Source organism: Vidua chalybeata, chromosome 15, assembly GCF_026979565.1.
Source record: "Vidua chalybeata isolate OUT-0048 chromosome 15, bVidCha1 merged haplotype, whole genome shotgun sequence".
NCBI classification, from domain to species: domain Eukaryota; kingdom Metazoa; phylum Chordata; class Aves; order Passeriformes; family Viduidae; genus Vidua; species Vidua chalybeata.
Window position 1 is genome coordinate 4,276,316 of NC_071544.1, and position 24,479 is coordinate 4,300,794.

Consider the following 24,479-nt stretch of genomic DNA (forward strand, 5'->3'; position numbering starts at 1 on the left):
ATACTGACTCTTGGACACATTCATACATGATGTGAATATTCCATCAATATTAGTTTAGATACTTCATTTTCCATGCACAGGCCCTGACAGCTCATTCTTCTTTCTTGAGGCAGCCTCAGACTGAGGCAGTTGATTGTCCCTGTCTCTGTACATTGCACAGACAGCTCTTTCTCCCTTTTTACCAGGGATCTCAGCCTCTTTCCTTCATCTGAAATTTAGTTGGGAAGGAGCTGCTAAGCCAGGCTGTGTTAAGGCTCCCTCCACCTCGTAGAGGTGTCAGATGATTGCTTTGGTGGCTGCACACCACAGCACCATGCCAAGGCTGCAGCTCTGCATGGAAGATATTTCAGGAGCTAGAGCAAGATTTGAAGCAGACCCCACAAAGGCAGCAGAGCAGATGCTTTTCACTACAGGTATCCAGACCTGAGAAATCTTCATAAGTGGCTCAAGATGACAGTGCTGCTTTATATATGTACGTATGTACATAAATAGCACTATCCTTGCTGTTTCAACAGGAATCCCAAATTCAGCTTGCCAGTGGCTCCCTCCTGGCTCTGGTTTGTGTGGGCTGGGACAGAGGCAGAGGAAGGGCATGGGAGTGCTGGGGCAGGCACATGGTCATGGTGGAGATCATGCACACGTGGGTGCAGTTTGTGAGGTGAGTTTAGACTTGGGTGTGAGCTGTAGTTTGGGTTGAATTCCATGATAAATCCAGCCCTGGTAGTGATGTAAGTATGTTTAAATTATAATTTTAAGTATTTTGGTTTATAAACATATGTCTATATATGCATAACTATGTCTATTTTAATTATAATCTCAGCCCTAATATAAAACCTGCATAGAACTTCCCAGATTGCAGGATGGAGGAGGGATCTCACAGGAACACAGGAAACAGCCTGGACTTGGAGCCCCTCATCTTTCTGTAGTTATTTTACTATTTCTGTATGTTCATGTGTAATGGAATCATGTTTTGTTCTCTTTCAGTAATCTGCTGGCTAACTCCTTTAATTGTAACTGCCATTTGGCCTGGCTGGGGAAATGGCTGAGGAAGAAGAGAATTGTCAGTGGAAATCCACGCTGCTTGAAACCCTTTTTCTTAAAGGATATTCCAATCCAAGATGTAGATGTCCAGGACTTCACCTGTGATGGTAAGGAAATCCAGTTTGATTTGGCACTTGTGGTAATGTTGAGAAGGCTCCTCCCTAGCAAGCAGTGCTGCTCAGTAAACATTTTGGTTTGGTGGTGGAAAAGGCCTAGAGCTGAAGATCATTGCTCTCTATCAGTGATATATTTTTATTCTTGATTTCCAGTTTCTGAATTTCTGCTATCTACACCTAAATATAAGAATGAATTTATTGTAGATAAGTGCTCTGCTTTGTCTAATGCTGGTGTAACCCTGGGCCTTCCTTGCTCATAGTTAATACTCTGAAGTCAGTGGGAGTCATGCTTGCTTGGAAAGTCTCTTAGATTTGGATACAGTTCAGGGTCACCAGTAAAAGGTGAATACAGGGAAATAAAAAAAACCCTTAGACATTATTTGAAATGACTCAGTGATGCTTCATGTTTTGTTGAGTCTAAGTTGGTTTAAAAGAAAATACCCTGGCATTTCTTTCATTCTCCAGGTAGTTTTTGTCTTCTGGTCAAGCAGACTTTAGAGAAACTAGTAAGGAGAATATTGCTTGATGAATGCCCTGCTAACTTGACTTGCAGCTTGTTGAGACCAGAGAGGCTGGAGGTGCAGTTAGTCATACCTCTAAAGAGACAATAAGAGTGATAGAACTTCCCCTACTTAGAGTAAAAATTAATTCCTGTCCTAGTCAAGCAATCTGGCAACAGGCCCAGGTTCTGGAGCTCAGAGCTCAAGAGACCCAAGCTTAGTCATAAAAGAATAATTCACTTTTAATTTGAGAGAAAAAAGCCCCAAACCAACCAAAATCCTGGTCCACAGATTGACATTCCACACTTGGGAGGAAAGAAGAATCCTGGTGCACGAAATGTCATTCCACAGTTGGGAGCTTTCTCTGTCAGGCAGTGACTTGGAGTTGAGGCAAATGGAAAGTAGGTGGTGGCAGGGTGTGAAACACAGAACACAAGGGGAAAATTAAATATGCTGAAAAAAACATGCTCTTTCTGCAGGTTTATGAAGGACTTTGAATTTTGTTTCCAGTCATTAAACTCAGTGGGGAAGAAAAGAAAAAAAATCTCTGTTCTTCTGTAGTCTGATGGTGCCTCCCCAACCCTCTGAATGCAAATGATTCCTACCCATACAGTCAGGGGTAATTCTGTTATCTTGAACCAGGACTTCCAGTCTTTTTCTTTCATCTCAATGCTCATGGGTGCTTCCAGCAGGGAGAAGAAAGAGGCAGATCTGTCTCAATTAGTCCTTGCATCAGTTAGAAGGAAAGAGCAGGCTGGGAGCTCTGGGTCTCAGCTTGGGCTGCCTGTGCTCACACACAGTTGTGTGCTTCCCCTCCTGTCATCCCCAGAATGTGCCACTAAGTGTTTCCTTTCACATCCATCGTGGTCCTGCAGCAGGCATGTGCCTTATGTTTTGCAAAGCCTGTTGCTTTTGGGGAAAATCCATGCTTTAATGTTCTTAGCTTCAAAGCGTTGGTTTCTACTGCAGAAACCCTATTGTTCTTCAATTACAAGATTTAATCTGCTGTTTATGGACCTTTGAAACCATTTTTGGAGAAAGTTGATATTTTTAAGTGTGCACAGATGGTTTGCCAGCAGTTGGAAGTGTGCTGCTTCAGTTTGTTGTTTGCCTGGTTATCGTTGTTGAAAACAATGAGGCTTTACAATTCAGATCATAAGCAAAGTGCCAGGCTGACTTTGAAAAGTAAAAAATAAACATCTAAAAGCTGAATTTTAAAAAAGTCTTCCAAAAGGAGAGTAGATAGTGAATGTCATCTCTCTAGATGAATTAAAGGGCAATGTGCTGGTCAAGTTCTCCATTTCAGCTGGCATATTATGGATGGGAGGAGGATTTGGGATTCATACTGGATTGCACTATAATTTGCAGAATTACAAAGTAGATTCTCCTTAGGAAAAAAAAAATTAAATATTTCTATACAGTTTATGAAATGTTCATGTTTCCTAAAGAACTTGCATGAGGGCAGGGTGACCCAAAGCGTTGGATCTAGTGTAAAATGCTGTGATGGTTACCCTGGGTTCAGGGTGCCCCTCCCTGGTCCTTGTCACACCAGTTATCTTCAGAGTGGGTGCCTTGGGCTGGAATGCTGATTTCCTCCTGCTCTGCCTCTGTCCCTGTGCAGGTAATGATGAGAGCAGCTGCTTGCTTTCCCCTCCTTGTCCTTCCCAGTGTACCTGTGTGGACTCCGTGGTTCGCTGCAGCAACAAAGGGCTGCGGATGCTGCCCAAGGGAATTCCCAAGGACGTGACTGAGCTGTAAGTTACCTTTTACCTATCCCCTGTCTCGAGAAGTTCATCAAACTGCATGGTAGTGAGGCTTTGTGGGTCCATGGGGGGTTTGCCTTTGACTTTAGTCATCTGTGCTCTGGTGCTTCTCGTATGTTCTGACCATTATTCTTATTCTTATTTGTCCCTTGACTGAATAAATCGCTCTGTAATGGGAACAGAGTTTATCTGTCCTTGTACCCATTAATTCTGGGTGTAGGAACAAATGCATTTATTAGTATCAAATAATCCTGTAGTGCTTCTGTGAGAGCCCAAACTCACAACAGGCAGTTTGAAGGGATGATGAAAATATGTTCCTGAGTTACGCAGCTGTGAGCTAATTATCCTCTGAAGAGATTAAAAAAGGAAAAAAAAAAAGAAGCTGGTGTTGGAAACAAGGAATTCTTTTCTCCAAACCTCATGAAATGGCTAAAATAACAGATAATTAGATTATATTGCAAAGTAAATTCATCCTAGTTTAGAACCATCTTTCTAGTTGTCTTTTCATCTACGCCTCACTAGGACTTTATAGTGGATTTTCTTTTCATGGAAAGAAAATATCCTGGTGGAACTGCTTGGCTTAAGCAGTTGGCAGTAGAAATACTGAGCTTTTCCCCTTTAGGCCCTTACTCAGATCTATCCCAGGTGAGTCATTACTGAAACTTGTTACAATCTCATCAACATTTCTATGTGAAAATAATTGGTTGAGTTGGTTGGTATGTTTGATGAATTTTATAATGAACTAAAATCTGGTTCTGCTATTTTCTAGTACCTACTATTATTTTTACTCCCTTCACGGGGGGAGAATGGGGTTCACACTGTTTTTACCAGTGCTGTAGACAAATACAAGGCTTTGTTGGTGAATGAGGGTACTGGAAGTGCCTGGGGTAACTCAACGTGGAAACTTTGCATTAATGAATGCATCCTTGGAACACTGTTGACCAGGGCATGGTTAATAGTGAATTGAATTAAAAGGCAATTCCTGGCCTGGATTCCTTTATCTATTGCCATCAGTGTTACAAAGTCTGCAAGGTCATCTCTGCTCTGCTTTTGTTCAGGTTTCATTGCATTCAAATGTAACTTGCCAGCAGTAAGATATCACAGATGTTACTTTGATTTCCACTGCCACACTGAGGAATTTTTATGTTTAAATTTTGCATATTGAGTTTTACTGATACTATCTGATACCCTGATGACATGGCTTTCACAAAAAGAGTAAAATTAATCTCACATCCTTAAAAACTGCTATATTTCTTAACCATTTCTTGGCAAATGAGGCAATAGCCTGGAAGTGAGCAGTTTGAATTCACAGGAGTTTACGTGACTGTCTTCTTCAGTAGGAGCCTCTTGGCTGTGCAAAGCTCTAGTTCAGCTTTCTGCTTTCCATCCAGAAATGTGTCATCAGAACACAGACAGCCATGGACTGCCTGGCTCTGAATATTTCATATTCTGCAAATATAACCTTTGAATCTGTCCCAGCTGTCTCAAAATTCAATCCTGATCTCATTCCCCTCTCAACCAACATAAACTGAGCTCCTTATTTGTATCTATACCAAAAGATGGGTTGCAGGTACTGAAGCATGAAATTTCATGTGTTTGTGGAAACTGTGACAAGAATGAAGTAAGTAAATAAAAAATAATCAATCTTGTTTGCCTTTCTTCTGCCTCCAGATTGTGATAGAGATATTGCCCATAACCTGCTATATCATGCAGGTTACAAGTTACCAGTGTGAAGTTACCCATTTTTATTGTTCTGTGTTTGAGAATTGCCACTGTTGCTGTGACAAGCAGCATCTCCAGTGGAACCCAGCCTCTTGCCTCATCTTGAGGACAGCTGGGACCTGGCAGAGGGAACCCAAAAGCTTCCTGGGCACAGGGTGAAAGAGACTTGCCTTGTTCAGTTGCCCAAGCCCAGAGTCTCAGGTGCCAAGGACGTGCAGAGCCCCCTGTCCCTGTGTCCCAAGCTCCCTCCCTGCAGGAGGCCTGAGCAGGGACAGGATGCACGGGAGCATTTCAGTGCAGTTTTTATGAATGCACCAGTCTGACATTTATAACCTTCCATTGCTGACGTATTCATCTGCCAGGCACACTGGTTGCAGTACTTTTTATTAAACTGCAGAGCTTTTGTGCAGCGTGGTCTTTAAGAAAAAGAGCTGTCAGGTATCTGCTTAAACCACTCTCTTGTGGCTGAATGTAGCCTTCTCATAAATTTCTTTAAATTCTCTTAGAGGTCTTAAAATAGTCTTAAAAGGGGAATCCTTTCCTTGTAACAGGTATTAAATAGCACTGTGCAAAAATAAGCATATCTCTTGCACAGGCACATAGGGGAACTGTTACCCTTTCTGGGTCAAATTTCACTGTACACTCAGCAAAGAAGATCCCCAGCAAAGTTTTATTGCAGGGTGGACAGGAGACACAGGCTCACTCCTTTCACTGTTCATTCTGAGTTTCTGTTTCAATGTATATTTAGACAAGACATGTGAAAACCATTATCTCCTTCATATTTAGGGCTTGGAATGATAGGAGACATCCCTGTGTTTGGTTTGTACCACCCTTGGGAGCAGGGATTACCTTGGCAGGGAAGGCTTCCACCTAGAACACAGTTGAAAAGATCATCCAGTGCTTTTTAGAGGAATGATGATGCAAGAAATTTCTATTTCCCAGCTTTTCCTGCAGAAAATCCCATCATCATGGGCAAGCTTTCTTCCAGCTTCTTGAGAATAGGAAAATATTATGTTGTTTCTTGCAAATTCCTTCACTGTATATTCCTCCACTGTATATTTACATACTGCCTACATTTTTTCCCACTGTTTGCTTGCCCTGAAGAGAAACCTTGGGTTTTTTGAACATATTTAGTTTTCTGCTCCAGATGTTCAGAAGTAAAATGTTCAGGCAATGAGTTAGCTTGGAACTCAGCCTTGCTGCTGCTTAGTGTTTTAAGCTTTTTTCCCTAAATCTGTTTGAACTAAATTTCCCATGCTCTTTCTCCTTTTATATATTACCTCAGTGTGTGAACACTAGGTTTTTTCCTTTTATTCACAAAAGTATAGTCTATTTCTAATAAAGTCTTATCTGACAGCATCCAGCTGCTTTTATGGACCTACAGCAAATAACATTTTGCACTGGGGAAAAACATTGGAGGCAATTATGTGGACGGTGTGCACAAGCTGTAACATAATGAGTGTGGTGTGTTTTAGAATAAATATGTACTAATCATGTCATCTCTAGACTCCAAATGTTGTCATGACACTGAGCTATAGGATAGCACTGGTGGGATTGTTAGAAAAATCTGCCTGCACCCATACATCATTGTTAGTAATTATTTTTCCTTCCATTTATATTAATGCAGGCTAAGATTTGCCTCACTTTTGCCATTTCTCTTTCTCTCATCACAAACCTTCTCTCTCCCATTGCTGTTTCTTGTTCTGCCTGGTAGGTTCAGACACATCAGTTTTCATATTTACTTGGTGGTGTTTACCACCAATCCCAACCCTTTTTTTTTCCAGTTTCCAAGGCATTTGTGATTTCCTTTGACTTGTGACTAAAAACAGTGGCTTTTACCTGGGCTCTGCTGATCTATGCTACAAATATGCCCAAAGCAGTTCTGATAGCTGTGGAATACTGTAACAGTTTAGCACCATTTTTCAGTTTGCCTATCTTGCTGCTGATCAAAGGGAAACTCTGGAGTGAGCTATTTGTTGAAAATCTTCTGCTTGGGAATGCAAATGCTCTTGTTTGTCTGGCAATTCACACTGTTTTACACAATGACCCTCAGCACAGGCATCAGGGAATTTTCCTTTGATAATAAAGGAGAGAAACAATTAGGTTTATGTGGTCCTGCTCATTTTCTGAGAGGAGGGTTCTCCCATTGAGAGAAGGGAGAGTTCTGTAGAGGATATTTTAGTTATAGATGTGCGGTGAGTTCACTGTTGGTTAATCACTAGTGCACTTACTTATTTTCTGCTGTGAGGTAGGATTAGGAGAAAGGCAAAGCAGGCTCAAAACTTTAAAAGGGGATAAAAAGAAATTTATTAACAGTAACTTAAAGAAAAAGTAATGAGAATCAAAACAAAACCTTCAGGACACTTCTCTTCCCCTTACAACCTTTTCTTTCCCAATGGCAATGTAAAGAAACAAAGCATAAAATTTCAATTTACTACCTCTAGAGTAGTCTTTCTTCAATTTCCTTCTATTTCCTCATGAAATAGAGGATTTAATCTGCATTTCAAATCTAATAGTTTCGAAAAAGTAAATAATATCAATAGTATCAAATAACATGTTCAGTGTCTGGTAAAGTTTGAGTACATATCAGAAAGGTGACATTAGCACTAGCAGAGACTAAAGTTGAACTTTCTCTCAAACACAGCCACATTTCTGTGTGTCAGACATGGAGGTTGTGCTCTGATGTTCAAGTACAGCAAAACCCAGAGTCCAAATTTGCCACAGCTTATGTAAGTTCAAGATCCATATTTGAACCTAGATCCACACTTGATTTTTCTTTCCTCTCAAGAAGCTCTTAAAATTCCTGTTTTGTGGGTGTTTCATCTTTCACAGTCCATCTTTAGGAAATGAAATTTGACTCAAAATTTTAGGATACTGGGTATGGACATTAAAAATTTTGGATTGTAACTTAATTTTAGAGCCACATAAAATTGCCAAATATCTTGGTTTTTTGTAATGTAACATTCTTTGTGGAATATCTAGAGGAAAGGTTTTGTGCCTTTTCAATGACTGCCTGAGAACTGGTTTCTCTCTCCAGTTTCCCCTCTTAGCACAGATTGCTATGAGCTTGCTTCGTGGCTTAATACACATCTCAGTTCAAAAAGGATTCCAAATGATTCAAGTTGTTACACGATGCTCTGGCACCTTGGGCTGGCTGTATCACCTCCAATCCAAGTGGTTTCAGTACAAAAATAGACAAAAATAGACAATAAAGAGCAGCTGTCATCTTTTATGCATAGTTTTAAATTTTTTGTGTGCAATGATGGTGTGTGTGGATGATGCTGGATGAGCCCTGGGGCTGCTGCAGGCCCTGTCCCACAGTGCCAGCCCCCCTGGCCACATTCTAGAAGAAACTTTGCCAGGTAGGAAGGTGGTGGCTTTCTTTGAGAGCTGAACACATATTTTGGGATTTTCTGGTTTGTTTGTTTTTTTTCAATTTTTGCTCTGGTAATTGCTTCTTGGTTACAAGTCATTATTGAGACTTGGGGAATTCTCAGCAGCATCCACAGGGTAAACACTAAAACCTCCAATCTGATATTTAAACGAGAGCCTAAAGACCTTAGGAAGCAAATGAGGTTGTTTTGGATAGCAGTCAGTGTCTATTTTAAGGCAACTGACACTCAGTCTTGACTCTGTATATTAATAACTTGATTCCCAGAATTAAAATTAGACATGTATTTTTCTTCATTCATACCAGAATTTCTTTGCATACCAGACGCCATGGGCATCATATTCCTTTGGCTAAAGACTGGAAAGAATTAAAAATTTAATCTTCCTTCCACATTGACTCTTTTATGGCTGTTCTGAGGGTTTTTTTTTGGCAAAGCATCTGGAGCTTCATCTCTGTTTTTTTATTTATATAGATGTATTCATAAATACACAAAGTTTTGTGTCTCTGCCCATTTGCCCTCAGGAATAATTCTTTTATTCACTATGTCCAGCTTCCAGCCCCCTTGCAGCCCCCATCCATCCTGCTGAGCCCAGCAAGGTGGGGAGGGGGTGCCCCTGCACCCCCAGCTCTGCCAGAGGCGCTTCCCCTGCTGCAGTTGTTTGCCTCAATCCCTGCATCCCAGATCCTCCTGATAATTGGCAAGCTCTTATGCCCTAAAAGCCTTGGTTATTTCAAATTCCCTGCGCTTAAATGTGCTTTCAGAATGAATGCCTTCAGCTTAGAAAATGCTGCCACGCTTTGGATAATGGGGTGAGAGGTTTAGCAGTGGTGAATTATTCTTATGAATGCATGAAAAGTGTGTTATCAGTACTTTTTCAGAGTTAAATTGTGTTTATTCAGAAACTGTACCATTGGTATGAGTACTGCAGTTTTCTGCTAGCACATTTATATAACCATCAAATTGCTGCAGAGCGAATCCAGAGCTATTCAAAGCAGATCTTCTGTAGGAGTTTAACTCCAGGGGTCTGCATGTCTGGGTTAGTCTGAGTCATGAAGCACTGAATTAAAATGTGCACCCTTGACTTTTGATTGCCCCAGCAAGCAGAAGAGGAGGGAAAAACTTTGGCTCACTACCATTAGTTTGTTTCAATTGCAGGCTGTTTCATATTGAGATCAACAAGAGAATATCCTGAAAATATGTTCCTGAAGAATTCAACATATTGCAAGGGTCTCCTTTCCTAAAGGAAAATCATATATAACTCCCAAATACATAATACATGACCTGCTTTTGATTTCCTTTAGAAATCCTTAGAATTTTACATTTGGAATAAAGACTAGAACCTTAACCTGCCCTCTGGCATGGGTTTGAGATTTGTGATTTTCTGGGGTGAAGGGGAAGGCACAGACTCCCAGCACTTTGCTGCAGTCACAGCAGACCATGACTGGGGGAAAGAGACACAGTTTGCCCTGCTAGAAATGTGACATGCATGTCTGAACACTGAGAATCTCCAATTTATAGTGGGAAGTTACCAAGGAACTCCATTTTCACAATAATTTAAGAGATGTAGCCAAAATTAAGCAAGTGGCTTTCCACTTGCTGAATGTGAATATCCATGGGAGGTGTAAGTGTGGCACAACCAACCTGTCCTCTGGCTGCTGAGACTCTGGCCCTGCTGTGCTGGCTCTGCAACTCTCTCAGCGCTCATGATCATTGGCAGGGAGAGATTAATTAGTTCAGGAGGGTTTTTTAATTGAGAAAGTAATTTCTTTTGGTTATAAGGTCAGAAGCTGGTATTCCCACGTTGTCCAGCCTAACCCTGGTGAGGAGTGAGGTGGGATCCAGTGCATGCTCCAGGGTAACTCTGCCAGGATGGGATCCTGTGCACAGGCAGAAGGGGTTACTGTGAGGCTGGTTGGAGCAGTTCAAATGGAGTTCAGCACAAAAGAGATTTGAAGCAGCAGAAAATGTTGAGAGGTCATTAAGCTGAAAAAAAAGGAGGGAAAATAATGCCAGCTATAAAATACATTATGTAAGAAATTCTGTTGGTTTATATAGAGTTTATTTTTTGAATGATGTAAAAATAAGGTTGGTGGGAAAATTTTCTTGGACTTAGTTTACACGAGTATCTCTGTGCTGTTACAGTTAATGTAGGAGGGGAACATAGAGCCCAAGGATAATCTATTATTATTGCTCTTTGCTATAGTAAGTGCAGAATAAGGAGGCCTGTTGCCAAAGACAAGGAAATTGTATGTGTGGAATAAAAATTCTTAACATGATTATCAGATTCTGTTTTCAGCAGAGGCAGCACATTAAGTGCTCTGGTGTCTGTGGGCTGCATTTCCTGGCTGCACTTGATTATGTTTCAAAACATTCCATATCAATTGCATTGCCCCATGTCTACCTCAGGAAATATCCCTGCAGCATCATGAAAGGAAGGGAAATATCATTTTCTCTTTCATCCCACCTATGGAGGGAGGAATGCATTCCTCCTCCACGGAGCTCTCTGAGAAGGATGGATTGGTTTCCCAGGCAGATGTTGCTTCTGGAAGATGTCTGGAGAAACATCTTGACAGTGCCATGGTACCACAGTAGTCACTTTCCATTGGAGCCTTATTACTTTGGTGTCTCTCAGGGGTACCTAAAAGCCAAGGTTGAGGAAAAAACCTCCAGCTCTGTCTCTATTTTATTGTAATAAACAGGGAAATGCCCATATCCCATTGCTGCCACAGTCAGCTGTGCAGACTGGAGTACCCATGTTCTCTTCTAGGACAGCTTTTTAAAAGAATTGTGTTTTTTGGGGGGTTTTGCTGAGTAACTCACTGATTGTTTCTTAAGTGAAGAAAAACTGCAAAATGGAGGCTCTATTTGCCTGTATGAGGACTTAAGATTATCCCCAAAGGCCCTACCATGCCTGTGTCTGCATAGAAAGATTCAGTGGTTTCTCAAACAACTTCCACACTGGAAACACATGATGCATTGTTAAATATATTTAGTGCATGTAGGAGGAACCTCTGTTCCAAGAGAGCTTGGTCTTTGGTCTTTAATTTATACCAAGTTTTCCTCCTGTACCAGCGTGCTGTGAAAAGGAGAGGTGAGGAGGGTGTATTGCTGTGGTGGATGTGCCATCAAACCTGTGGATGTTTGTGTTGATGCTGGAATTAGTGGGACATTTGCAGCACAGAGATCTGGGAGTGCAGCTCCTCTTCCCATTCTGGCTGCACAAGGAGCTTCCATGCCCAGGACAAAGCCTCCCTCACGGGGTCAGGGAGCAGTCAGCACTGTTGGAGAGACTTGGGAAAGGTAACTCCAAGTTCAGGGCACAAGACATGCAATTTTTCTCCCCTTCTTCAGCTGCTGTCACAGAAGAACCAAATGGTCATTTTTGTTTGCTGTAGGCCAGAGATCCTTCATGCACTTCCAAGTTTTAAAACAAATAAAGTAAATCAATAAGCTGCTGTTGTGCTTTGCATGTGGGGTAACTCATTTATAAAGTAAAAGCTGTTAGAGTTTCAAAGCAATGAATCAAAGATAATTTCATTTGTGACTCACTATATATTGTCCTCATTCATGTTGCAGATTGAGTGACGTGAGTTCTCATTAATGTGTTTGTGTAATTGTCAAATCTGACTTTTTTCAGATACTTGGAAGGAAACCATCTGCCTGCTGTGCCGAAGGGGCTCTCTGCCTTCAGACACCTGACACTGATGTAAGAAACACGTGGTTTCAATGTCAGGGAAATTGCCTGACTCTTTCTGCACTGTGTTGTTGGTGGAACATAAATAATTGGTATTTGGAGTGGGGGGAAAAAAACCAACACTAAACCCCAAAACCTTCTGTAATTTGAATTTGGAAAGAATGTCACAGTGGACACTGCTGCCAATAAATGTTCATAAAGAGTGAGGTGCCTGAGAAGCCCCTTGCTCTGCAGGAACCCGAGAGGACAAAACTCTCACGCAGGCTGCTGCAGTTTCACTTGGCAGATTTATCTGTAAAGGTCATTAGCAGAGGAGACACATTAATTTGTGCTAGATGAGGCAGTATTTATAATGCTAAGGCAATGACAATTTGCATAGCTGTTTCTTCTATGAACAGTCATGCAGATAGAGACACAGCTAGACTTTGTTCTGTAAATTGCTCCCTGAAATACACAGGAGTGAAATTTCCTGCCTGAACTATTTATCAGGAATTTTTAAATGCTGTTGGAATCAGCTGTGCAGATACTCCAGTCCAATGGGCTCGGCAATCTCAGACAAAAACAACCTGGATGAAAAACTGGAATCCTTTGGTTTAAGAGTGTTTTTTATTTAGAAACATCTCTAATTTTGTTTTTCAAAGGAGATCAATAGCAAAACAAAATGTTCTGGTTGAGTCTAAAAGACTTTTTAAAATGAAAAATGAAATTTTGTTCTGGTAGCTGTCAATATGATAAGCATGTGGAAGTGGGCTGCCTGGAATACATTGCAAAGCAAGTTGGAACAGTAAATATTCAGTAGTGCTTGTATCATTTATTTATTTGTTCTTTTCATTGAATGCTGTATGCTGGAAATACGCCTTAATGTTTCTCAGTCTGAGGCTTTTTTGAGGAGTCTGATATGGTTTTCCTTTAGAGCTCATTCAAAGTTGGTCAGAAAATACACCAGTTGATAATATGTGACTTTTCAATTGCTTCCAAGCATTTTGCTGTGCAGATATTATGTAATCTTTTCAAAAAGGCGTTTTTCTTAATTCATACATGCAAATGATATTTTCTCTTGTGTCTCTTCAGTGATTTGAGTAACAACAGCATCAGTGTATTGGCCAATCACACCTTCAGCAACATGACTCAGTTATCAACGCTGTAAGTAGCCCAAAGTTTTGATAAGAGCTTCAATTGCTTTTCCAACACCATCTAAGCTGTTGAGCAGTTAGTGTATCTCTTGTTGCTCAAGCATGTGGCTTTCCATGCTTATCTGTGGTTGAATTAGCTGTGAAATAACCAAAGCCAGCCCAGAGTTGTGACTCTGCTCTCCTCTCTGCAGCATCCTGAGTTACAACAGGCTCCGGTGCATCCCCGTCCACGCCTTCAACGGGCTCCGCTCTCTGCGAGTGCTGTAAGTGCAACTCCTGCAGTGCAGCTGAGCTGCAGCTTTGTCAGGCTGCAGCTGGGCCAGGGAGGGTGCAATGGGCAGGTGGTGATGAATTTTCACATAATTAGTGTCAATGTATTTGAGCTCTGGTGCAGTTTGTCCCGTGGAGGCCAGAGCAGGTGAGTGCTAAAGACACGATTACATATTTGCAGGAGGAGTGGCTTTTCTCTGAAAGCTCTCATGCAGGAGCTGTCATGAGAACAGGTCTCCACAAGGCTTCATGGAATCTGAACGATGTCTGGGTGCTCCACAGGAAAACTCTTTTCTCTTAGTCTGTATACACTTAGTCATAGAGTGTGAGTTTCCACTGGATTCTTCGCCAAAAGTGTCTTTGTGGAAAACTTTTGCGTTTTCAAAATATTTTCTATTGATTCAGATTTATGCAGGCAAGCTAGAATGCAAAAAATCTGAAGGGAAGTTAGAAGCAACCACACTAAATCAGTGAATAAATCAGGCCAGTGGCTGGGCACCAGTAATGCTGAGATGCCTGTCTCTAATGTCCTTAAGTTGTGAATAAAATTACACCTCATATTGACTGGGGGCCTTCTCAGAGAGATCCATGTGTGGTTTGTTTCTTGGGAGGTCCTTTTCTGCACTTCTCCTTTCTTTCCAGTGTAGCTGCTTTCAGCAGCTTTCTGGATTAAACCATTTGTTTACAATCTCTTGTGAAAGTCATCCTTACATTGTCTCAGAGTGTGGGCTGTGGGCCTGCTCCTCGCAGCAAGAGCCTCCTCCCAGCTTTCCCCAGGCATCTGCAGGACTGGCTCCTGCTTCTGTCTCATATCCACTGCCTCTCACTACCAGAAACAAACCTGGGTTGGTTTTGTGGACACCTGGCCCCAGGTGCAGCTGTCAGGAAGGTGGAGAAGGCACCTTCCCATGGCCCAGAGACACGAGCGGTCACCGTGACTTGCACAGTGGCCAAAGGGGATAAATTAAATAGCTTGTCTGTGGTGAGTTTGTTCAGTGTGCCAAAGGGGAGAGAGCTCTGAACACTCAAAGCACAGGACAGGAGCTGATGATTGTCCTGAGTGCTTTGAAACTTCACATTGATATTTTCCATTAAAAAAAAATAAAGTGACATTCAGATGCAGAAGTTTATGTTAATTTAAAGAGCAGTGGTTGTTGTGTGTTGGTTCTATAAATGTGGAATCAAACTGTCAACATAGGCAGTACTGGGACTGTGGAAGCAATAAGGCAGAGCTGCCTGGCTGAGACCTTTCACTGTGGTTTCAGTGGTAAAACAGATATCTCAGTTTCAGCCTCCCAAATTACAAGACAGCTTTGGATTCCCACTTTTCATTAGTAAAAACAAGAAAGATACGTGATTTGGATTTGTTGTTTTAAGTTTGGCTTGGGATCCTGATTTCTAGCACACTAGGATGGTCACATTTGAGCTGTTACATGAATCCTGAAATTCAGCCACAGATTAATATATTCTGTTTCATGGCCAAATAAATTATTCCATATGGAGCTGTCTTCTGGCCTGCTTCTGATATGCAAGCTAGCTTGATTAAAGCTGGTGTGGGGCTCTCTACCCTGAGTTACAGTGTAGATAAACCATGCCTCCCTCTTTCCAAGAGCCACAATTTGTCTTTTCACTTCTGTTCTCGCAGGCCACATATGGGCAGAAACAGAGGGCAGTATTTAAATGACAACTGTTGTTTTTTGGCTTTTTAAAAATGATCTTCTAATCAAAAAGTATCTTCCTCCTTCAAGGGAGAAACCCCCCACAGCCTTGCACAGAGCAGTGAAATGGGAATCTCTGTCTCTGCTCCCTGCATTTGGAAGCCTCCAGATTGATTTGATTTATTATGGCCCACAAAACTCTGGTATCAGCTACAACTTTTGCCACGTGTCATCACTGTTGCTACTAAAAATCAATTCTCCAAAGAGAAAATGGTTTCCAAGAGACAATAGGAAATCTGTTACTGTCAGTTTTTTATTATCCATGCTCTCAGGGGAACTTAAAAGAGAAAACATCAGCAAAACAATTTTCACTTTTTTTTTTTTAATAAAAACAATACAGGGGTGTCATTACTTTTGGCTGTGCATGCCTTTGAAGGTAGCAGACCCTTCTCATGAAGATCTTACAAATTCCTTTATTTTCTGTATTTTTGCCTCTATAGTAAATGCAGTAAATAAGTGCTTTGAAAATCAGAATAATCATAGCTGTATGATGCACTTGGTCTTTGACAGATGTTTCATTCTAAACTCCCTTTCTTAGATTTTTCAGCACAAGCCCAAGTAAGAAAACTGCAGAGTCAACATGTTTATGTTTAAGCCTCAATATCTATCAGTGTGTACACAATCAGGTCTTTCATCTCATGGTTTATCCATAACAGCAGGCAAAGGGTGCTGGGGAGCACAGGACATAAAATCTAGAGAATTTTTATAATAAGCAGAAGTAGGTTTTTGAGCCAAAGCTATTACAGTGAAAAGTTGTGGATTTGTTTTTCAGTTAATTTGTCCAAAGCTAGTCTTCTTAGAAACTAAATATAAACAGATTAAGGAAGCTGAGATTGAGACAAATTATAAGTATTAGAACTCTCTGAATGACCTGAACAGATTTTAAAGATCATTGTGTAATCACATATTTTTATATGTGACTTATTTAAGAGGCAAGGTCCAAAAATCAAAATACTCTCTAAGGTCACTAAATAATTGTCCATGTTATAGTTAGGGAGGAGAGGGATAAAATGACCTACTGAATATTCTATTAACAGATACTCCGGTTTTACTGAAAACTGATGGATATTTCCTGCAGCTCAAAGCTCAAACAAACATTAATATGCATGATGATAAAGCTGTCACCAGTAATCTTTGGGCACAAAGTTTTTGCAGTACACTTTCACTGTTGGATGCTGCACTGATTTGACCTAACAGAAGCATGTTGGTTTTTTATTTTGTTTTGTTGTTGTTGTTTTGGTTTGGGTTTTTTGGTTTTTTTTTTATTTGGTTGGTTGGTTGGTTTCGTTTTTGTGCATCAGAGAATGATTCCTTGTATTTCTGCAGTCACTTTGTAAAAGCTCTGCTGCTGTGAGCGTGGAGCAGTGGCACTGTGGCTTTCCCTGACATCTGAGCTGTGCTGGCTCCTGCAGGCTCTGGCACCCCTGGGTGTTTGCCCCTGATGGGATGTGGCTCTGAGAGCTCACGTTTCTGTCTTCACAAAAACACATCCCCCTTGTGTCTGCAGGCACCCAGTGCTGTGGACAGTGGGCTGGCAGGCAGGACGTGGGAAGGGTCCATAAAAGAAAAACATCCAGGAAACCCCAGCCCAAAAGGATATGTAGAATTAATGTCCTTCCCTGAAGACAAAGGAATAAGTTAGTGAGATTCTGTGTAGAAGGAAGTTTTGATTTCAAGAATTCTCAAGTGTTCTGTTACTCTGTCCTCCAGAGGAGATCCACATTACCTTAAATCCCTACCCCTGCTGTTTACTGGAGTTTGGATAAGAGGATCCCTAGAAGTTGTGCTTTTGAGGGAGAATACACACATCAGTGTGTGTGCTTTAACTGTCCTAAAGTGAAAGATTTTATTTGACCATTTGCTTATAAGGAGTTTTGGTATAAAAATGTGTTCCTGATGTTGATCCAAGAGGAAAGATTTTGTTGCACTGTTGAATTCTCTTGCCTCTATTTATTAATGTGAGTTTAAGGGGGGTTTAGCATTTGTCATTTCATTTTAGTTGCAGGAGTGATGATGTTGCTGACGTGATTTTTTTATTAAAATGCAGGCACTTACATCCATGAAGCACCTCAGTGTTTGGGACATGTAATAAAGCAAATCCTTCTAAAGTTTTTATTTGATGGGTTTAACTTCTTACAGATAAATGGCTATGTCATTCTTCAGCTCCTCTTGGATGTTTCCAATACACCTAGAAGAGAAAATGTACTCCTTCACAGGATAAATGGGACTGATACAACCCGAAGATTAATATGTCTGTTTACAGAGAATTGTCTTGCAGTTTAAAAGATCAGCAATAAGCTCATTATGAGCAGCTGCTTATTTAAATGTGCTCATTTCATTGACCATTTCAATGACAAGTGGTTGACTGGGTCTCTTCACACCAACAAAATACTCCTTGTTTAATAGCTGTGGGTTTGTCTCACTCAGTTGGTCATTCTGTACAGAATTAGTGCGTGTGTTTTATCTGGAGTTACTGTGTGGGAGCTCATATCCTTCCTGTTCCTGTGCAGATTAATTTCTTGGAGATACACCCTTATATATGCCAAGTTATTATTAATAGTCAAAACCAAGGAAGGCTTAAAGGGAAATTTCAGATTCAGGATGTTGGAAGGGCATCGTGTACATCCTGGTGCAGCTGAAAGTGGTGTTAGGGAAGAAAGGTTGCAAAAAACAGATGCTGCTTTTTTCACTTAGGGCAGTTGTCTGTTCCCATGGGTTGAGATTTGGATTGTTTTAAACCCAATGTTTCAACAATAGGTACACTCACAGAAATAAAAGCTGTGATTGCTGTGTCAGCAAATCACCAGGTAAGTTAGAAAATAAATTACTCGAGGGCAAAGAGCTGCTCCAAACCACACAGCAGCATTCTGTTTTCCACCCTCCTCTGCCATCTCTGGAGCACTGACAGCAATTGCCATTTATGCTTCCCTGTGTAACCCACACACAAATGTATTTCTCAGAAAAGAGATAAAGTGGGTGCTTAAATTGTCCTGGAAACACGGAGAACCCTTTCACTCCTTTCAGGGGTCCTGAAAATGCTGCTGAAAATGATAGTTTCTTTGCACAGGGTGAATAATGTCCTAAAACAACTGATTTCAGGTGCTTTCCTTGGTAGCACAGAGAGTTTTTTACTGTAAGAATGGGAAAGTGTGGCTGTATTTACCCTCAGGGACCCTTGCTCGCTCTCCTACGATCTCTCTGAAGTCAATATTTAATTTAACTGTCACAATTCTTATTTCCCCTGCTCTGTTTTTGCTGTGCTTCTGGCTAATGGGATTCTGTAAGAGAACACGGGTCTGGATGTGAGGGTCCACTTGTCATCAATACACTTTTAATGGCATAAATGGTATGTCACCTTTTTAATTTACAGCAGCACTCACCAACAGTTCTGGTTGCATCATTGTTTTAAATGCCAACACCTAGAGGCAGAAGTGATAAAGCCTGGAAGTTCATGAGTTGTGGAACTCACAGAAACTCTCAAAGAATCAAAATTAAATACCCTTTTTAAGCATCCATTCCTTCAATTGCAGGGGGCAGACAGAATACTGTGGTTTGATACCTTCCTGCTTCTCCCCCTTCTAGGACACTCCATGGAAATGATATTTCCAGCGTTCCTGAGGGTTCTTTCAATGACCTGGTGTCCCTGTCCCATCTGTAAGTACTTGTGCCTGGCTTCATCTCTTGGATTGATGGTTTCAGATTTGTAAAACAGCACATATTGGTAGGATTGTGTAGCTTTTTTGTTTTTCCTGCTCACTTTTCATAATGTTCTCTGGATATTCATAGTGCATCTGTTCAAAGGAAATAAAAATTTCTAGGACCTGTTGTTATTAGTTATAAAAATATTTTCTTAAGGAGAACCAAATGAGCAAGTGTGACAGTTTTCTCTGCTGTGGACTTTGTGTTTAAGGTTTTCTTTCAGCATTGTCAATGTGAAATGCAGAGCATATTATGGTTTAAGAGTGAGGCAGGAAACCTCCCACAAAGAGCAAATATTAAGCAAATGTGAATTCTTTGCTTAATAAGTGTCATATGTTTTGCATGCTGGAATGTTGTCAGTATATGGACTTGTTGATGAATCACTGCTACAGACATATATATTTAATCACATGGAAATTGGTCATTTCACAGCATTAATGTTTCATTCCATAGTTTGCAAAAATTATTAGACATTTCAGCTTTTTGAGGAAATTACTATTACACTGGTAGAGGGCCAGGAGACTTTCAAATGCAGTTTAGTTGATGAAAGAACAGACAAAGAGCTGCAATGGCTCCAAACTAAACTTGAGAGACCAGAAAATGCTTTTTCACTGAGATAGTGTGTGATACTTCACACTATTAGATAATTGATGTAGGAAAAGCAATTTTGTGCAGCAGGTTTCTTGATTACTGTCCTCAGATAATCAGAGGGCTGAGCATGTGTTGGTCCCTCTGTGAAGTGAGTGGTTTCACAGGCTGATACAGATGTTTTCTGCCCCGATGCTGATGTACACACAAGCAGATATGTGTGCATTTAACATAGGTTTATATATATTTATTGTCTCTTTTTAACATTTAACATGCTCTCCAGAACACTTCCCTGAACACCAGATTCAGATTGTATTGAAGTATTTTCTGGATGGCAGATACATCCCTGGCAGCTTTCTGTCTCTGTTCCTCCATGGACAGTAAAAAAGAAAAATATCTCAGATTGGTAGGGACAGAAATCATGAGAGCAACTTGGGCAACTTGAGCAGAGAAATAATCTCTCTTTCCAGTTTACACCTTGGTATCATTGGTTTTGCACATCTGGTTTTCCTGTTCCCAGTTTTGCAAGTCTTTTTGTGTGTTTGGGATTGAAATTCTGACTGAGCTGAAGCCCTGTACCTGCTTTTGGAAGTGCAGTGACACTTTCCATACTGAGAATCTGGCTGCTGGGGGGATCTTCAGAACTCCAGGAATAAACATAGCATGTTCCATTTGTTTGAATTTCCCTCAGGGTTTACATTAAATGAAGTGGAGATCCAATTTTCCTGGGTAAACTGTTCACCTTAGGGAGTGATAAAATCCCCTTTGGCCCAATACAATCTCTGCAGTCTTTCTGTTTAGATGTATGTGCTGCCAGAAATGTAAAATACACAAAGCCCAAATGAACAGTAATAAATAGGATCCATAAAATAAATAAGACCTGTCTGGGGTGTAATTTGCACAGTTGAGCAGTTGAATTTTACTGTGCAATTGTGCTCTCCAGTTTCTTAAAGAGGATCCTGAAAATTTAGCAACCACAATGAATTTTTTTCTTCACATGCCTGAAAAAGCTGTGCTTACTCAAAACCTAGTAATACATAATTGAAAATAAATGCATTTTGAGCCCCTCCTGATATACAGATCTTCAAGGAGAAAGCATGAACTTGGGAGTCAGTTTGAAAATCATACAAGGACTTGCTACCCGTCAAACTCTTAAGGCTTGGGAGAACAAAAATTTGTCCTAACTGTGCAAGGTGTGGCTGAGGGTGGGATTGGTGTTGTGGCAGGGGAGAGCTGAGTACCAGGGTGTGGAAAGGATGGTCAGCCCAAGCCTCCTGTGGCAGGACAAGGGGGACATCAAACTGGCTTTTAGAATTGCAGAGGGATATTTGTGCAGCATAGACAAAATTACGGATTTTAGTCAGAGTCTTTTGCAATAGTTTTGAGCTGGTCTGAAATTGGAAGAACAAAAGTGAAATCTAGGTGGTCCAATCACTTTTTCCATAGCTATTTAAAGCCTACGGGAACATTTTCACCAAATTTCCTTTATGTCATGAACATCATCTCACTGTAATGGAAAAATCATAACTATGCAGCTTTAGCTCACTGAATTTGGAGGTAGGTTTGTATGTGCTGTACACTGCCTTTTTAAAAATATTTATTACTTTATTTAGTTGAATCACATAATTGTCTTTTTGAGCCATGACTCTACTGACATTTTTAATCCAGGGCAATGATAAGTACTACTGTAGGATTGGGTATAATATTACTTTAAAAAAGCCCAAAATCTGCTGGGATGGAACTGGGACCTTCCCAGTTAGGTCAGTTCCTGCAGTTGCTGTCCTCACCATTCACTGATTCAGTGTCCCAAGCACTGCCCACACACAAACTGACCCTGTGGCACTCCAGGGATTCCACAAACCCTCGGGAACAGATGCTGTGGAGTACAGCAGGTATTTCCAACATATTTCCCATAAACAGCTCAGATATCCAATCCTGCTGAATTCTCTTTACTCAAATTTTTATCAACTGCCCATAAAAATAAGTTGTTCCCTCTTCTTTTTTTCAACGTTGTCATGGATAGAGTTATTTTAATTGACTTTATTCAGAGTTGCCCCTAAACAAAATAAGTGTCTGAACAGAAATATCTGCCCAACATTTTGAAAATGCTTCTGGTGGTATTTCCCTACAGCAGAAGATATTTTTACCTTCTGGAAATATTTTGCTATAATAGGCAAAGAAATTGAGAAAGTATGTTAGAACTCATGAATGAAAAGATGAGAATTGTCTCCAGTTCCTAGAAATAAATTTTTAAAAAATCAAAAAAATAACCCCAAGCCAAACCAAACAAAAAAAAAAAAAAAAAGGCAAAAACCCCCAAACAAAGCACAAACTACAAACAGAAGTGTGGAAGAATACATTTCTAATGTTGTCAACAATATTATTAGTAATACTTTTTAGTGACTATAGAGCAGCTTTATTTCTAACATAGTTTATAAATATTAATTAACATGGTAACAAGCTTTCTGTTGTCCTCCCACTCACGTTTTATATATGGCAGTTTCTCAACACTAAAAATTTCTCAGCTTTCATTGCTGCATTTTGTTTGACCTTGGACAAGTGAGCCAGTTGATCACAGTTCCAGGGTCAAAAAGTCAACCCAGTAGTTTTTTTCCATTGTAAGCAATGGATTTACAGGAGGAGTGGATGGGTATTTTTTAATGCTGAGCTGCAGTACACATCTAATTTTGATGAATGAGCCCCAGACAGGGTTTGAACCCATGAACTCTCATTATGAATCTGTCTAGGGCACAGTGGGTTCATTAGTCACTCCAATAGAAATGTATCAACAAATTTACTGAGGTTTCTATCTTAATATCCTGCCTGATATGTTTTTATTTGAAAGAAGCTTGAGTTTACAGTACCATCTTAAATATAGTTTATAGCATATGCAGAATAGTTAAAGTCTAAAAATCAATTTGAATCATTGGTTTCTTTAATATCGCTTCCTTGTGCTATTCTTTATTTAGTTTAATTATCTTTCATGTCAATTCAGGTGTTGTCCAGCTGAAGTCTTACATTGACTTTAAGCAAAATAAAATAGGCTTTCAACATGCATTTCTTCACATTTTTAACAATTAGTTGTCTTCAAACTGACTTTTCTGAAGTGTGAACTTTGTTTGTAATTGACTGATTGCCTGAAAAGATACTTTCTTAAAGAGAAGTACAAATTAGTCAAGGTAGCACCTAAATTTATGGTAAAAAGATTGGTTTTCATTTGGATAGATGTTCATGAATAAAGGAAAAATTGTGAGAATTATAATTTCACTATATAAATGCATCTTCTACAACTATTTGACCTAACTCAAATGATGGGTCAAGCAGCAAATGTGTTTTCAAAGTCATAAATAAACTTAACAGAGACTGGGTTGCTGTTTGGAAAATTGAGGTATCTTCTGCATATGTGTTTCGTCTGGTGAGGAGTCATTAATGTGAGTCATCAGATCCAAACTAAATTACTCAATTCAGGGTTAGAATACGCCCAGGAAGGACAGAGAATTAAAGGGAATCAATGTGATGAATTTGATGAGAGCAATATGTCTGGTGACATTGCTCAAGCACAATTGTTTGAAAAAGGGATTTCTTCTTAGGTATTTATACAACTTCCCTAACAAATGATGGGAAGAAGGGAGAAGAGCAGGAGATTAATCTAAAATCCTTCCTGAATACTCAACAGATCTTCGCCTCATTGGGAAACAATAATGTAGAAACGTAGAATACGTAGAAGCGTGCCTTGGTGAGATCAGAGCTGCCTGCTGTCTTTGCCAAATAACCTGTGCTAATTGTTTTGCACCTCTGCAGTGCTCTGGGCACCAACCCCCTGCACTGCGACTGCCACCTGCGCTGGCTCTCCGAGTGGGTCAAGGCGGGCTACAAGGAGCCCGGGATCGCCCGCTGCCGCGGCCCCGAAGCCATGGTGGACAGGCTGCTGCTCACCACGCCCTCCCACCACTTCCAGTGCAAAGGTAGGAGCCTTGGCACCCTCTGCCCCGTCCTCCCCACGGAGCTTCGCTCTTACCGCCTTGGTTTTGCGCGTTGTGGGGCAGTTGGGGTTTGTTTTCCGAAACGTCGCGTTCTTTCCAAGTTGTGTTTTCTTGTGCTCTTCCCCAAAGTGCAGTTAGCTGCTCCACTGGCAGGAAAAGCAGAGAGCCTCAGAGCAGTGAGTGTTCCTGATGCTCACACCATGTTATGTAATGGCACGTTAGCATACTGGGTGTTGTTAGAACTTATTGGAACAAAAAATTTGGTTTGGCCTGTGACTTAACCCCAAAAAACTGAGAAAATAAGAGGTATTATAAAAACATAGAGCATTGTAGTTATTATGTACATTTACTTGAAAACTGAGAAACAGAGAATTCTTAAGCAAATATTTACCAAAAAGTACATTTTCATCTGCAGAACTGTGAACTGTTCCCATCAGTGGTGATTCAGAAACTGCAGATTATGGAAAACGTGTCATGTCTGAATTCAGGATGTGCATTCTTTCAGGAGAGGGTTGAGGGACAGCTCTGAACAATTTGGGGTGCTCAATGACAGAAGTGTACTGCTTTAGAGAGCACTCAGATTATCCACTTTTTTGTGGATTAAGTAGCTCATTAGTGAGTGGTGGAGATTAAGACATATCTGTATGTTCTCAAACAAAAAGAGTTTCAGAGTTTTGCTTAGCTTACCAGCAAGTACTTGAAGATGGAGATATATTTATAGTGGAAAAGATGGATCAGTAGCCTCTCTTAGAAATGGAAATGAGGGCATAAAGCCTGTTTTTATGTCTCTCAGAGTGCCATGCCCATTTACAGTGCTGCCTGGCAGGGTGATTTTATAGGTGCTGGAATTAAACTGCTGA

At 40.5% G+C, this 24,479-nt stretch overlaps 1 protein-coding gene across 2 annotated transcripts in view; it reads left to right on the forward strand.

The window, feature by feature from the left end:
* Positions 1–24,479, forward strand: part of SLIT3 (slit guidance ligand 3) — a 472,224-nt gene that overhangs the window by 375,187 nt on the left and 72,558 nt on the right. For both annotated transcript variants that reach the window (XM_053956603.1, XM_053956604.1), the window contains exons 19-25: positions 985–1,148; positions 3,279–3,411; positions 12,172–12,240; positions 13,300–13,371; positions 13,553–13,624; positions 18,932–19,003; positions 23,438–23,601. In XM_053956603.1, coding sequence (XP_053812578.1) covers positions 985–1,148; positions 3,279–3,411; positions 12,172–12,240; positions 13,300–13,371; positions 13,553–13,624; positions 18,932–19,003; positions 23,438–23,601 — 746 coding nt within the window. The remainder of the gene's footprint in view (positions 1–984; positions 1,149–3,278; positions 3,412–12,171; positions 12,241–13,299; positions 13,372–13,552; positions 13,625–18,931; positions 19,004–23,437; positions 23,602–24,479) is intronic.